Source organism: Chroicocephalus ridibundus, chromosome 3 (assembly GCF_963924245.1).
Source record: "Chroicocephalus ridibundus chromosome 3, bChrRid1.1, whole genome shotgun sequence".
Classification (NCBI taxonomy): domain Eukaryota; kingdom Metazoa; phylum Chordata; class Aves; order Charadriiformes; family Laridae; genus Chroicocephalus; species Chroicocephalus ridibundus.
In genome coordinates, this window is record NC_086286.1 from 32,640,130 (window position 1) to 32,654,127 (window position 13,998).

General features: G+C 42.4%; 1 protein-coding gene across 6 annotated transcripts in view; it reads left to right on the top strand.

The window, feature by feature from the left end:
- Nucleotides 1-13,998, top strand: part of TTC7A (tetratricopeptide repeat domain 7A) — a 188,847-nt gene that overhangs the window by 131,604 nt on the left and 43,245 nt on the right. For all 6 annotated transcript variants that reach the window (XR_010070258.1, XR_010070259.1, XR_010070260.1 and 3 more), the window contains one exon: nt 9,151-9,353. Coding sequence is in view for 1 of the 6 variants with exons in the window: in XM_063328651.1 (XP_063184721.1) it covers nt 9,151-9,353 (203 nt within the window). In the remaining 5 variants the exon portion in view is untranslated. The remainder of the gene's footprint in view (nt 1-9,150; nt 9,354-13,998) is intronic.

Below are 13,998 nucleotides of genomic sequence, written 5' to 3' on the forward strand. Positions count from 1 at the left end.
ACGCTTGCAAGGGGCCCGTTAGTGGGTGGTAGCTATCAGATGGTGCTTATATAGAGGAATTCTTACTGTATCACCCTCCACCTGCAGCTGCAATAGGAATTCCTGCCTTGTGCAGAAGCATCCTCAGTCCGTTGGAGCTGGAGAGCCCTTGTTGTGCTCCTAACGGGTCTCACAATTAGTGCATGAGAACATGTGCATTCTTTTAACAGTGGCTGAAGAGGCTGTGAACCCTGTGCAAATAGTGAAGCTCTTTTGTTCTGTGATAAAGATACTTATCTAATGCATAAGAGGGCATAGACTTAGTGGTTTTATCTGTAACTTCTCTGGGTTCATGACCAGCACAGTTATGTAGGGAAGGTAATAAAGCAGCAGCTTTGTAAGTGCAGCTGCTAAGTCCAAATGTGCTGCATTATACTGAATGCTGCACCTTGGCTTTCCCTGCAGCATTGCCTAGTGGACTTTGGCAAGCTAATTTTTTGTAGCTTATTGTAAGCAACCAAAGAGCTACTTGATGGATCTGTGGTCTCCAGAAAGAGTTCTCTTCTCTTTCACACATCCAAATAAAACTCTGAATTCTCACTGTTGATCTTATGTCTGGCCATCTCTTGTAGGACCAGTTGGGAGTAGTCATCTGCAGCAGGGGACTTAGCGCATTTCTTCAGTGGGCTTCCGTATCTTCCTGTTTTCCCTGCAGGTAGTCACAATTAGCTTTGGAATAGTACAAGGTCTGCTGTCCCCAAAGACTAGAGAGGTTGTCCACTCCCTGCGGCAGGCGTGCTTAGAGGAATACTAATAGGCATACTCTGTTTTCAAGTGTTCTGCAGCAAAGCCTGTGATTAACACAGCCTGTCTGGTCCCTTTTAACAATAACCTCCCAGTCCTCTTGAAATGTAATGGCTTCTTAAAAGGAGAGAGTTGTCTTATTAGGCTTTAACATTAATAAGCCTTAACATTGTTCTTGGCCCCGAGTCTGAGAAACAGGTCATTTCAAGGAGTACGCACGAAGGGTGCTGCAGTGAACATGCTCCTGTGGTGCAGCTCCAGGAGAGGTGGTCTTTATGCGATCCATATGCCCGTTTTTCCTCTTTGTTCTACTTTTCATGACTGAGAGCTAGAATTCAACTTTGAGAGGAGAGAAGGAACTTCTGCAGCGTTGGTAAAGTTTGTTAACTCCTTCTACCTCTTGTTGCAGGAAGAGCTGCAAGGGGAATCCTAGAGATTACTAGTGATAATACAGTTTGTGTCACCAAGAGAAATGTCTGACCTTGGAATTATTTCCACCCCTTATTTCCTTTCTCAAATCATGCCAGGATTCCTCTTTGCTGTTTAGAAAATACAATCATGCTGTTTGGCTAAGGAAAACATACTTGAAATGGTTCAAATTTATGACCAAAATTTACCTTCATTCGACATTTTTATAAGATCGCTTTTGATCCAGAGAGCAAAGTGTGTCAGTACTGAAAAGAAATAGTTTTAATAGTTTTAAGCTCTTTGGGTAACTGGAGTGATTTCTTATCTGAAGTATGTGTGATTATATTTCCAGGAAGTAATAACTGTATGCTCTACTTATATGGAGCATTTTAGAATGCTGCAAGCCAGTTTTAATAAGAGTTCTAATATTCCAGCTCCTGTTGTTATATTATTTTAAGCTTTACTTTTAACTACAATGTCCACTTTGTTTGTCTTTACTAGTACTTTATATCTGACAATTTAGCTTCTTGACTAACCCAATACTTTACCAAATATGGTCACTCGCAGCAAAGTAGGTCTGGTAATTTGATCTAAGATTGGCTGAATGCCTGCTAAGCACAGTCTGCGAACCTCACCAGGTAGACCTAAGGCTAATTTAAAGGAGCATTTTAAGAAAAATTACTAGGATAACTATTCCATGTGCTCACAGCGGGGCTGGAATGGGCTACTTGCTGTCTCAGTAATGTGCTAAAGTTTACCCCAGGAAAAAAATATTATAATGAACACGCCACGAACAAGAAATGTAAAGACAGCCAGTGTAGCAGAGAACAGTGAGCTAATGGAAAAACATCTGCTCCCCCGAGTTATGTACAGCAGGAACTTTTTTTTTTTCCTCCCTTCACAAAACGCTTGAGATTTATTTATTTTATTCTGCATGGGCCAGTTCCTGGGAAAAAGCTGCGTTAGAGGAGATGGGCTTTGTTCCACGAGAACGTGTCGTCAGGGCCAGTGGGCTGAATGTCCAAGCCCGGCTGGCCTGCGGCCGCACAGCCGCACTGTGGCTGTCCCGGCAGCAGCCAAGGGCACGGCCAGGCCCTCCCCTGCTGGCCCTCTGCTCACCCAGCACAGCTTGTATTTGCACAGCTTGTGCACGGGTATTTAAATGCTCTTCCTTCCCGAAGCCTTTGGCGATCCTAAGCCCCCTCAAGTTATTAGCTCTGATATTAAAGGTGTTCATCAGGTTTGTGAGACAACTTTACTGACGTTGCCAGAATAGCTAGGATCAGCTACTGTCCCTTGATGCAGCACTGGTTGTTGGAGCAATTCTAATATTTTTATTTCTCTTTTGATTAAAAAAAAAAAAAGTGCTTTCAAATTTTAGAATTTCAAATTTAGAACTTCCCCATTCACTGCGTGAGTTCTCGAGCTCCATGAGTGCTGCTGATTTTTGTGGCTCCTTACAGTGACACAAAGCAGTGTGAAAAGCTGGAGCCTGGCGAGGGGGAGCAGGAGGGAGTCCTTTATTACACAGCTATTAATGAGGAGAATAAAGATGCATTGCAAAGATGGCTACCCTGCAGTTTTTGCTTACTAGGAGGATTTAGGAACACTTCGCACTGGAGATGATAGAAATGGTAAAGTAAGCTGGTTTGGTCCCCTTTGAAACGTTACTAGGGAGATTAAGAAGCCAGCAGTGGTTCTGCTAAGCCCCCTGGTTTAGCAAGCTCTCTCCTAGGCTTTTTCTAGGTCAGAAATCCCCCATTTCTCTTCATCCGAATGTTCTCAAGGATACTAGGTTTTGATCCGCACCCTCCGGCTTGGTTTATTTTCTTTTCTATCAACAATGAATTTAAAAAGTCAAAAGGTGTCTTGGCTGTTTATTAGTACTGGGCATTTTGGATTGCTTCCCCCATTCCTGAGGCTTCTGGATATTTCTCATTGCTGGAGCAGGATGTGAAATTTTGTGGACTGATAATCCGTTGGCATGGATGGTCTTCAAAGATCACATGCCATTTCTCGAAATCTGGGACACGCAAACATGCACATGAGTGTGAACACTCGTTTGTAAAGGATACAGGCAGTAGCTAGCAGTGCTCTTTGTTAAGTCTGGGGATCCTGTGCTGAGAGATGGAGAGAAACCTGTTGCGCTGGCAGTGGTACCCATAGAATGACAGAGGATACCAAATACTAGCATTTCCTCAGCTGCTGGGTAACTTTTGGGCAAGTGATAAAGTGTACACAGTCATGAAGAAGGAAGCAGGACATTTATTCACACCAGAGACAAAAAATAGGAATTTATACTATACTGGGCTGGAATATAAAGACTTAGAAGTCCTTTCTTTGACTATAGCCAGTAGTACGTGTTTTGAGAGCGGATACAAGAAAACCCCAAAGGTACTTTTCCAACAGAAGCATTTTTATGTCACCCTTTTCAGTGGTGGCCTTATTGCCTAGAAGGTGGTGGCTTGCTTCTCACAGCTGGGAAAGAGCTGTTTCCTCACCAGACAGCAGGGCCCCACTTCGCATGAAGTAACCAGCTATCTTGTAGTATTTCAAGTAATGTTTTGACCATGCTATTTAGCATAGAAGGTAGCTTGTGGTAGTTCTGTGTTGCTTCCAGAAATTGTCACTCTAATGCTGCATTCATAAATAAGCTTAGTGACCATTTCAGCCCCTGTGAGACCCGAAGCCTGGAAATTTAAAGCAGGTCCCTGGACTCCAGGTAACTACCTTTGAGAATGTAAATCTGTTGCCTCACTCAGAAGAACATGCGGCTGACTTCAGGTGGATGGGAACACGTGGCAGTTTCTGTTCTTCTTCATTTCTATATCAAAGGTTTGCATCAAATGGAATTATTGCAGTCAGGATATAGTTTGAGGAATCTTCCATCTAATCTACCCGCAAATTGTCAAGCTACTGCATGCAGGCTGGTGTCATAATATAGAACAATGACTAAACGTCACCTGCCAGAAAGGCAAGGTAGCGGGGGAACCCTTTGTCACAGTAATAGCTCTGTATTCACTGCTGAAGGTAGAGGTGTCTCAGAAGAGTGGGTCTTTCCAGCTGGCTAAGTGCTGCTGCAGTAACAAGCATTAATAGCTCCTGAAGGCAGATGATGTGGAACAGAAATCACCTCCTTACAGATCCTCGCAGGTGCTCTCACCTTAGAATCATAGAATCACCTAGGTTGGAAGGGACCTTTCAGATCATCTAGTCCATCCATCAGTCTGACTCTGACAAAAACCATCACTAAACCATATCTCTAAGCACTGTGTCTCCCCATCTTTTAAATACCTCCAGGGATGGTGACTCAACCACTTCCCTGGGCAGCCTGTTCCAATGCTTAATAACCCTTTCAGTGTAAAACTTTTTCCTAATATCCAGTCTAAACCTCCCCTGGTGCAACTTGAGGCCATTTCCTCTTGTCCTATCACCTGTTACTTGGGAGAAGAAACAAATCCCCATCTCTCTACAGCCTCCTTTCAGGTAGTTGTAGAGAGCGATTAGGTCTCCCCTCAGCCTCCTTCTCTCCAGGCTAAACAACCCCAGCTCCCTCAGCCGCTCCTCATAAGACTTGTTCTCCAGACCCCTCACCAGCTTCCTTGCCCTTCTCTGGACATGCTCCAGCACCTCAGTGTCTTAAAGTGTGAAGGGCTGTTTCCCACTGTACCATCCTGCAGGTCATCTGGCTGCACTGCCCTGACCGTGTCGCTATACAGTAGCATTTTTGTGGTGGATGAGACCAGGCAAGTGCTTTAGATCCAGCAGGCACACACAACCAAGTGATGTGGAGCAGTCTGTTTGTGGGAGTTAAGTGCTGTGTCTTGAATAACACCTAACGTGATTTGCAAGGAATGAAATTTTAACTCTTGGGTTGTTCACATCACAGAAATAAATTTTAAATCCATTTGATTTTTTGGCTAGATTTAGAGTTGTTGCTGCTTCTGTGGTGACAAGCACAATCACTCTTGGCACTGCTTTGAAACACTTAGGAAACGGGGAGTAGAGTCAGCATGCAAGGTGATGGCAGGCAACTCTGTTCCTCAGACTAGCACTGTGATGCAAACATGACTAGATTACACTGTTGTTACTCCTCTGATGGACTCCCTAACAGAGGTCTGTCAAATAATTTATTTTGGAGATGAAAAAAGGAGCCTGACTGTGGGAGACCCAGCTTTGTCAGCATTGTGGGAAGTGCTCTCAGTCTGTGCGTTTGTTACTGGTCTTTGGAGTGAGTAGATGATATGCTTCTGGCAATTCTCACTTGATTAGAGATCTTCACTGTAGATGAGCTTAAATGCTAGCAGGAACAGCTGGAAGAACTAGGAGCTCATGATAATCTGAGTGGAGATGCATGCTGCTCTCTGGGACTGGGCCCAGCATTAAGACTGGTGGATCAGTGGAAGTATAGTTGCAAGTCAAGACAGAGACAGCCATGGCCACAAGAGGAGATGACAGTTGTTTAGAAGCAGCAGCAGAGTAGACTGGACAGTACTGCAGGAGAAGTTGGATATAGGAAGGAAATAATCGAGCTAGGCTGGACCTTGGAGTCAGCTGCATAGCTGCTCGTGGTCTCAGTGGGTGCAGGCTCAAGCTTCAATTAGTGAATGAAGGAGACAGTTCACGATTCATTATGTCTTTGCCCATCCATACAGTGCACTGTCTCAGCCCATATGTATATGTAAACACGCTGATTATTTCCTAATAATCATTCACACTCAGAGTTTCTAGCATTACTCCAGAGATGCTAATAGACGAGTTGGTACATCTCTCTTTGCTCAGTAGCATTCAGAGAGCCATTGGTGGTACTTAGTTCAAAACAGAATGTAAATTTGTTCTAAGTTTTTATGAAGATGGTGTTAAGTGAGAAAGAGCAAGGAAGCTTGCAAACATGGCCTTTGGATTCAAAGCTGCGAAGAATGTCAGTACCAAGCATAATGTAGTCCAATAGTTGGAAGTTCATAAATGGTTTCCATGAAGCATTGAACCTTTCACAGGATAAGAATAACACATCTTCTCTACCCGTGTCAGCCTGAGGAGACACCCTCTTCTTTGGAGTCAATTGGGTGCCATGTCTCTATAACAGAACTTCCTCGCCACGGCTGCTGATTTGGTTAGGTGTTTATTTACAGCATGATGAGGTGATATAAGGAGATGCACTGAATAATCCAGTGGGCAGGAAGCTGCCAACCCAGGTAACGCAAAGGCAGGTGTTTGAGTACTTCCAGTACCATTGAGGAGGCAGTAGTATTACCATGATAAATTTAATGAGTCCTTGTTTTTGGGGTTTGATTTCTGCCTCTAGCTGTGTTTTTATTCCATGTTGCATAAGTGTATCTTGTTAATCTGTAAATAAAATGAGTATGTAATAGAAGTGAAAAATGAGTTTACAGAAAACATATTTTAATGCAGGCCTAAGCGATTTCCCTTAATGTCTATTTTTAGCTGGGTGGGTGCACTCCTTTCCTTTTGTAACCCAAAGGCACCTCTCTCATTCTTTTTTTATGCAAATTAGGCCTCCCACACCATTAAATCATTTTTTATTGACTATTGAGCCTGCAAAGAAATGGACTGAACTTTAATACGCTACATTACCATACCATAAAATACAATTTGTAGATTCTGTGTTGCTGCACTTCCTCTAAATAATTGTTATTACTAAAGAAGATTTACAAGCCCCGTTGAAAGAAAGAATAAGTACTCTCCATTTTGTATGCATTGAAGCACCGGCTGTGCGTGATTTCACATCTAAACCCCCTTGCTCCTGATTCTTTTCTGAAATGAAACAAGTTACATTATGCTGTTAGTTGCTAATAGAGCTTTTAATATGGCAGTATCCAGAACTTCTGCTGACTTTAAACAGTGCCAGGATTTCACTCCTCCTTCTGTGCCACTAAGTTTGTGCTAACTTTGCAGATTAAGTGTTTATCTTCAGGCTGTGAATTGTCACTTTGCACATCCCCATCCTCATTATTGCCACATGCACGGCATCAGCTGCTATACAGCGCTTGGCAGGAAAGTGCTCTGTTCCTTGGGAAGTGCAAGTAAGATACTGTCCTCCCACAAACTTTTGAATAAGGCAGCACACATACTCAGCTTGACAAGGTACATGGCCTTGCTTTCTGTTATTATAGGTAGCTGCATCCTCTTGGAGCCAAGGGAAGGGATGCATGCTGAGATTTTATAACAATTAACCAGAGAGAAATAGTATATGAGTCACTCTTAAAGAATATAGCTCTTACCACCAAGGAACTAACGTTTTGCTCATGTTGACAGCCTTGGAGAGTGACATTTTTCTGTAGCACAACCTAGGAATGGCTAAGAAATATTCAAGAATTTTCTTAACAATGTCTCACCCTTCTTCTAGAAGGACCACTTCAGAAGTGGAAGCTGTTCAGCCATGCTGTTATTTCAGTACACGATTGTTTTCAGCATACCAGTAGAAGTGCTATTTGTGGTCCCAGTCTCACATCAGATAGGCCAAGGACTGCCTTTGAGATGCTCTCCTGCTCACCTCTACCCAGCAAGCTCCATGTCAACGTGCCAAGTCCCCACAGTCTTCTGGGTCTCCCAGTGTTTTGAAACTTGCAGAGTTTCAAAGCTATTTAAGAGGAATTTTCATGCTACCTGTCCCCCTCACAGAGACTTCCTGAGAATATTCACTACCTTTAAAAGTCAGGGCATTTAAGGTTTTGTCTAATTTCAGAATTATTTACCTAAATCTGGAGTCTGAATTAGTCTTTTTGAGTTGGACTCTTGAACTGTCAATACTTACTGCGTTACCACATCAGTTTAAAAAAAAAAAAGAGACTTTGAGCTTTTGAAGTGATAACGTGTAGAACATAAACAGGTTATGGACCAAAGAGCAATGGCTGCTGTATGAAGAGAGAATTATTTTATATACATATGTGCATACATACATACATGCATATATACATACATATATCTAAAAACACAATTTCCCTTTTCAGTTATGTGTGGCAGTAAAATTGACTATCACTTTTGAAGCCTTTTGCAAGGATTTAATACATAATAAATCTAGAATTAGAATAGACTATTTCAGTTGTAAGGGACCTACAATGATCATCTAGTCCAACGATGATATAGTCCAAATCCTGAGAAATGTTAAAGTTTATTCATGAGATACGCTATGAAATTTATGTTTAACATGAAAAATTATCTGATTAACAAATTTACAGTCAAGCACATTAGTATACCGGTTACATTTTTTTTCCTAAGAAAACCACTAAGATAATCACTAGTAGTTGAAGAAAGTAAATGACTGAGCAGTCTCTTCCAAGAGAGCTCTTTTGTTTTTCTATAGAGTGTGTATGAAGAAGTAGAAGTGTGAATACACAATATAAACATGTCTCTATGATAAATGCCTTTTGATTTTAATAGTCTCTGAAAAAGAGACAACTATCTCATAAGCTAGACAAATAAGCATAATGAAACATTTTTAATCATCTTTTAAAATGTGGAAATGCTCTTTTAAATAAGTTATCTAATGTCCAGCTCAGTCAGATGTATCCTATTACTCTGACATGTTTAAAGTTCTCAGTAGACAGTGATGGCTTATTCTGTTCTTTTTTTTCCCAGATTATTTGGAAATACTTATGATGGCTCCAAGTGGCTACCAGCCCTGCTTACTTAGGGCTCAATTCAGCACTGTTTACATTCCTGATTGAGGAATCCATCAGGCCGTCCTCTGTCAGGACAACACCTAAAGATATCCGCGAACATCTGTATAGAGCCCTTAGCATTAAAAAAAGATCCATTCAGTGAATCCACTTGTGACAGTAAGCGCTAACCATAGTAGTAAGCACTGTGCAGAATCATGGCCTCATGTTTTAATGTGCTTAAGGGAGATGATATGTAATTAATGGGTAGAAAGGTCTCTGATTTATTTCAACTAATGGTAGGGTGTTTTTTGGGTTTTGTGTTTTTGTGTTTTTTCAGCTGAACTCTTCATGGAACAACAGCATCTCAAAGAAGCAGGCTTTTGTATCCAGGAGGCAGCGAGTCTTTTCCCCACATCTCATGCTGTACTGTACATGCGTGGGAGGCTTGCAGAGATGAAAGGCAATTTGGAGGAGGCTAAGCAATTGTATGATGAAGCACTCACAGTGAATCCAGCTGGAGTGGAAATTATGCACAGCCTGGTGAGTTTGCAGGGGCTCAGCTCCATTATAGTATTTATGTTCCTGATTAACTGTAATAAGAGGGGAGAGGGCTCATGCTTGCTCTGGATGCCATTGTCTTCCTAATCCTGAGAGCAAGTGACTGTTCCAAGAATAAATTGGGTAGCTTGAACCTCTATTTTAAGACTGGATTGAATGTTTTTAACTAATTAGGACTTGTGTCAAAAGTAAATATTTTAATTGATAAAGGCTGATAGTTTTGGAAGTCAATGCACTGTTTTGTCTTTGCTGCTTTTCCTACTAACTGTTATGCATTTTAAATAAGCAGTACACTGATGTTTGAAGGATCTGAACTAAATAACTACAGAACATAGATACATACGGGGTTTGTAAACTTTGGGCTGGAGTCTTGTGTCTACTCAAATCAAGATAAACTATGAGTTTACGATAAAATTAATGTTATTATCTTAAGCTGTGGCTTAGCGCCAACCTTGTGTAGGGGCAGTGACTCCACATTTGTGGGTTGTTTTGGTAACACTCCTATCTAGCAAGTAATTTTTCTGTTGCATTATCCCCAAAACAAACTTATTTATAGACACAGGGCCTAGAGCTTAATAATAGTAATATAGAAAGCTTTGTGGAAGACCAAAACTCACTTCTCTTCTGAAATCAGAACAGTTAATCATATTCCATCAATGATGTGTCTTGTTAACCATAGCCCTTACTAGGTCTCTCTGGGATTTTAGAAGTCTTTCTTGACTAATTTAATTTTTACAGGAATTCTACATCTGCGTGATCACATTGTGTCTTTGTATCTTCCGGCATAAGTTTGGTCCTGAGGAGGTTTGCAGGCAACTCCAAAACTGAGGGGGTATCAATGCACAAGAGGAGAAACGTGAAGTGAAGTTACTGTTGAGAGAAAATAGTAGAACCTACGGGCAAAGGATGAGATATTTGGTAATAATGAATGTTCAGTGCAAACCCAGCAAATGAATAGCTGGTGCATATGTCAGGAGAAGGTTACAAAACAGCTATGCAAGTATCAGGCTTATAGGGGGCAATAATATTACTTTGTTGCTATGATCCAACCTTTACAAAATCAGTCAGTAAAAACCTGGCAGGATAGAATGACATTCTTTGCTCAGTTAGTGCCATGATTTCAGACAAGTCACTGATATCAGAGCCGCTGTCAAGTTAGATGCCAACATGATGCTAATAGCTTTCATTTTTGTCTTATTTTATGGGCAGAACCACATACTGTGTCTTCCCGTTTCAGTTGCTTGCAATTTTCTGAAACTATAGTAATTTGGAATAAAAATTTCTGAGATGCACATCTGCTCTGGCCCAGTTTACTTCGGAAAATGTCACCCAACATGACTTAACTGTTTCTGAAAATGAGGCTAAAGAACAGACTTCAGATATCTTCTTTACTGTGCTTTAGTGTCTCTAGGTTTTGTCAGGAATGAGTTGTCTTTGTAACATATTAATGTGCATTTTACCATCCCTAAGAAAATCCTTCCAAGGTTACCCAAGTTACAACCTTTAAAAATGTGCTCAGTAGAGGTGTATTTCTGAAACCTCTAAGGAGTCTGTGGGTGCTCATTCCCCTCAAACCCCAGTAAGCTCCGTCATCTCTTAGTCAACATGCTATTAGGCAAGCTTAGGAAGTGTGGGTTAGGTGAGTGGACAGTGAGGTTGATTGAGAACTGTCTGAATGGCAGAGCTCAGAGGGCTGTGATGAGCAGCGCGGAGTCTAGTTGGAGGCCTGTAACTAGTGGTGTTCCCCAGGGGTCAGTACTGGGTCCAGTCCTATTCAACATATTAATCAGTGACATGGATGAGGGGACAGAATGTCCCCTCAGCAAGTTTGCCGATGACACAAAACTGGGAGGAGTGGCTGACACACCGGAAGGCTGTGCTGCCATACAGAGAGACCTGGACAGGCTGGAGAGTTGGGTGAAGAGGAACCTAGTGAAGTTCAAGGGCAAGTGTAGGGTCCTGCACCTAGGGAGGAATAACCCCATGCACCAGTACAGCTTGGGGGCTGACCTGCTGGAAAGTAGCTCTGCAGAGAGTGACCTGGGAGTCCTAGTAGACAATAAGTTGACCATGAGCCAGCAATGTGCCCTTGGGGCCAAGAAGGCCAATGGCATCCTGGGGTGCATTAAAAAGAGCGTTGCCAGCAGGTCGAGGGAGGTCATCCTCCCCCTCCACTCTGCCCTGGTGAGGCCACAACTGTGTCCAGTTCTGGGCTTCCCAGTTCAAGAAGGACAGGGAACTGCTGGAGAGAGTCCAGCGGAGGCCTACAAAGATGAACAAGGGAATGGAGCATCTCTCTTACGAGGAAAGGCTGAGAAACCTGTGTCTGCTTAGCTGGGAGAAGAAAAGACTGAGGGAGGATCTCATCAATGCTTGTAAATATCTAAAAGGTGCATGTCAAGAGGATGGGGTCAGACTCTTTACACTGGTGCCCAGTGACAGGACAAGGGGCAATGAGCACAAACTGGCACACAGGAAATTCCTCTCAACATGAAAAACTTTTTACTTTGAGGGTGATGCAGCACTGGAAGAGGCTGCCCAGAGAGGCTGTGGAGTCTCCATCTGTGGAGATACTCAAAACCCACCTGGATGCATTCTCATCCAGCCTGCTCTAGGTGAATCTGCTTTGGCAGGGCGGTTGGACTAGATGATCTCCAGAGGTCCCTTACAGCTCCTACCATTCTGAGATTCTGTGATTCTGTGAAGGGATTTTGGAGTAAAATTTAGAAGAGGGGAAAAAGACAGTGAGATGGGGAATTTGAGGGCAGAGACTCAGTCCATAAGCAAGTAGGGAAGAGGAAAGATAAATAAATAACAAAGAGAAATAAGGATAGATAAAAAATAAGATACAATGAAATAGGTAACACTGGATAAGAATGGATAGATAAGAAGAATGAGATGGGGCTAAGGAGTGAGGGTGAGACTCATGGGTCGAGGGGTGGGCATGTTGGAAAGGAAGAATTAAAGGGGTCGGTCTTAGGAGAGAGATAAAGGAGTGTGAACCTGTATGAGTACTTCTACTCCGTAGCCTTCAGTCTCCTTAAAATTCTCAATCTCCCCATCCTGGTGCCAGCAAATATCAGTGAAAATCACTTGCTTAAGGATGTGTCTCATCTCCTTTAGCTTGGCCATGCTGGCAGCCTGTGGTTTACACCTGTTAGCTAAGATAGCAAAGGTCTGGTCTATCCCTGCTGATATGAATCATGGCAGTAGTTATAGGATGCCACATAATGGCATTCCTTTGTATGCTTTTCCAAAAGCTAGGAAATTGCACATAACAAGTTAGAAGCATCTGATGAGCACTATAGAAAAGCCTGTAAAGAAATTAATCATTCTGCCTTCAGAACAGAGCTGGGATAATATGCAGTAAACAAGGCTTTTAGGGCTATGCGTCAAATACAAAGGGCAAAAATAAAATATTGAATGGCTGCTAGATAAGTGATTTTTGTCCTGTGTACTGAATGAGACAGTGTCCTCATGGGGAACTTAAGACTGGGTTTATGCTATTGAGGATATAATGTAACAAGTGTTAAATTCTCCATCTCCTGAAGGCCATCAGAAGAAGGCTTTCTGAAACGTATACATTAGGCAAGTACTAGCCGTACTGTTATTAAAAATACAGGTTCTTTAGCACAGTATGTTCAGTCTCCTACCAGAGGGAAATGTATGTCTTGGATTATGCAAGAGGCCAAACTAGATTATCAGCTAGTTCCAAGTGGCTTGAAACTATGCAAGACACATACACAGGCAGCTGAAATTGAATTTACACATGCTGTTTCGGTGCTGGTCTCCCCAAACATTTGAGTACATAGTTTTCCCACTGTAGTAATAGTGTTGTGGTTGCGTAATAGTTTAGTGAAAGAGGGTTGGTCTGGTTATGAGAATTACTGTTTGACTTGGTGCAACTGCCATCCAACTGACCTAGTCCACTTTAGCGGAAAACTGTGCTGTAGACGGTGCCCATTCTCCCTGGTGTATCAGCATCAATTAGCAAAGTAGTCATGTCTCTTCCCCTGGGTTCTCAAACTGGGTTGTCAAAGCTATATTTGGAAAATTCCAACCTGAAGAGCGTTGCTGGCTTTAAATGAAGGGCACAGATCTAGCAATGAGTAAGTCCATCAGGTGTCAAGAACTTCACTTTTACACAGGGTAGAGTCACCACCATAATAAACAGAAGCTCTTCCTCTGCAGAGCTGAAAACGGCTGCATTTTACTGTGAATGTAGGGTGTTTACAGTAGCTGTCAAATCAGTGTGCTTTCCATATAAAGCAGGCTGCTGCGTGGAGGAGCAGCTCCGTACAGCAGGACTGCAGTGGTGAGTGCATCTGATGAGGTGGGCGGCACGCTCTGCTTCACAGCGGGGGCTCTTGGCAGTTGGTGTCCAATACCAGGGTAAGCAAGCCACAGGCACATTGAAAACACCACATAGTTGTGCTGCTTCTTGCTAGCACTTGCAGTTTGTAAGTGATGCCACAGGATCCGTAAGAGCCTGTATTAAGAATCCACCAATGGCCTTTACAAAGTAAATACTACTGGCTAGTACCTAATCTAAGGAAGCCCATTTGTTTTCATTTTGAAAAAACGCATAGAATCAGGTTTTGGGGCTATTGGGAGCATACTTATGTAC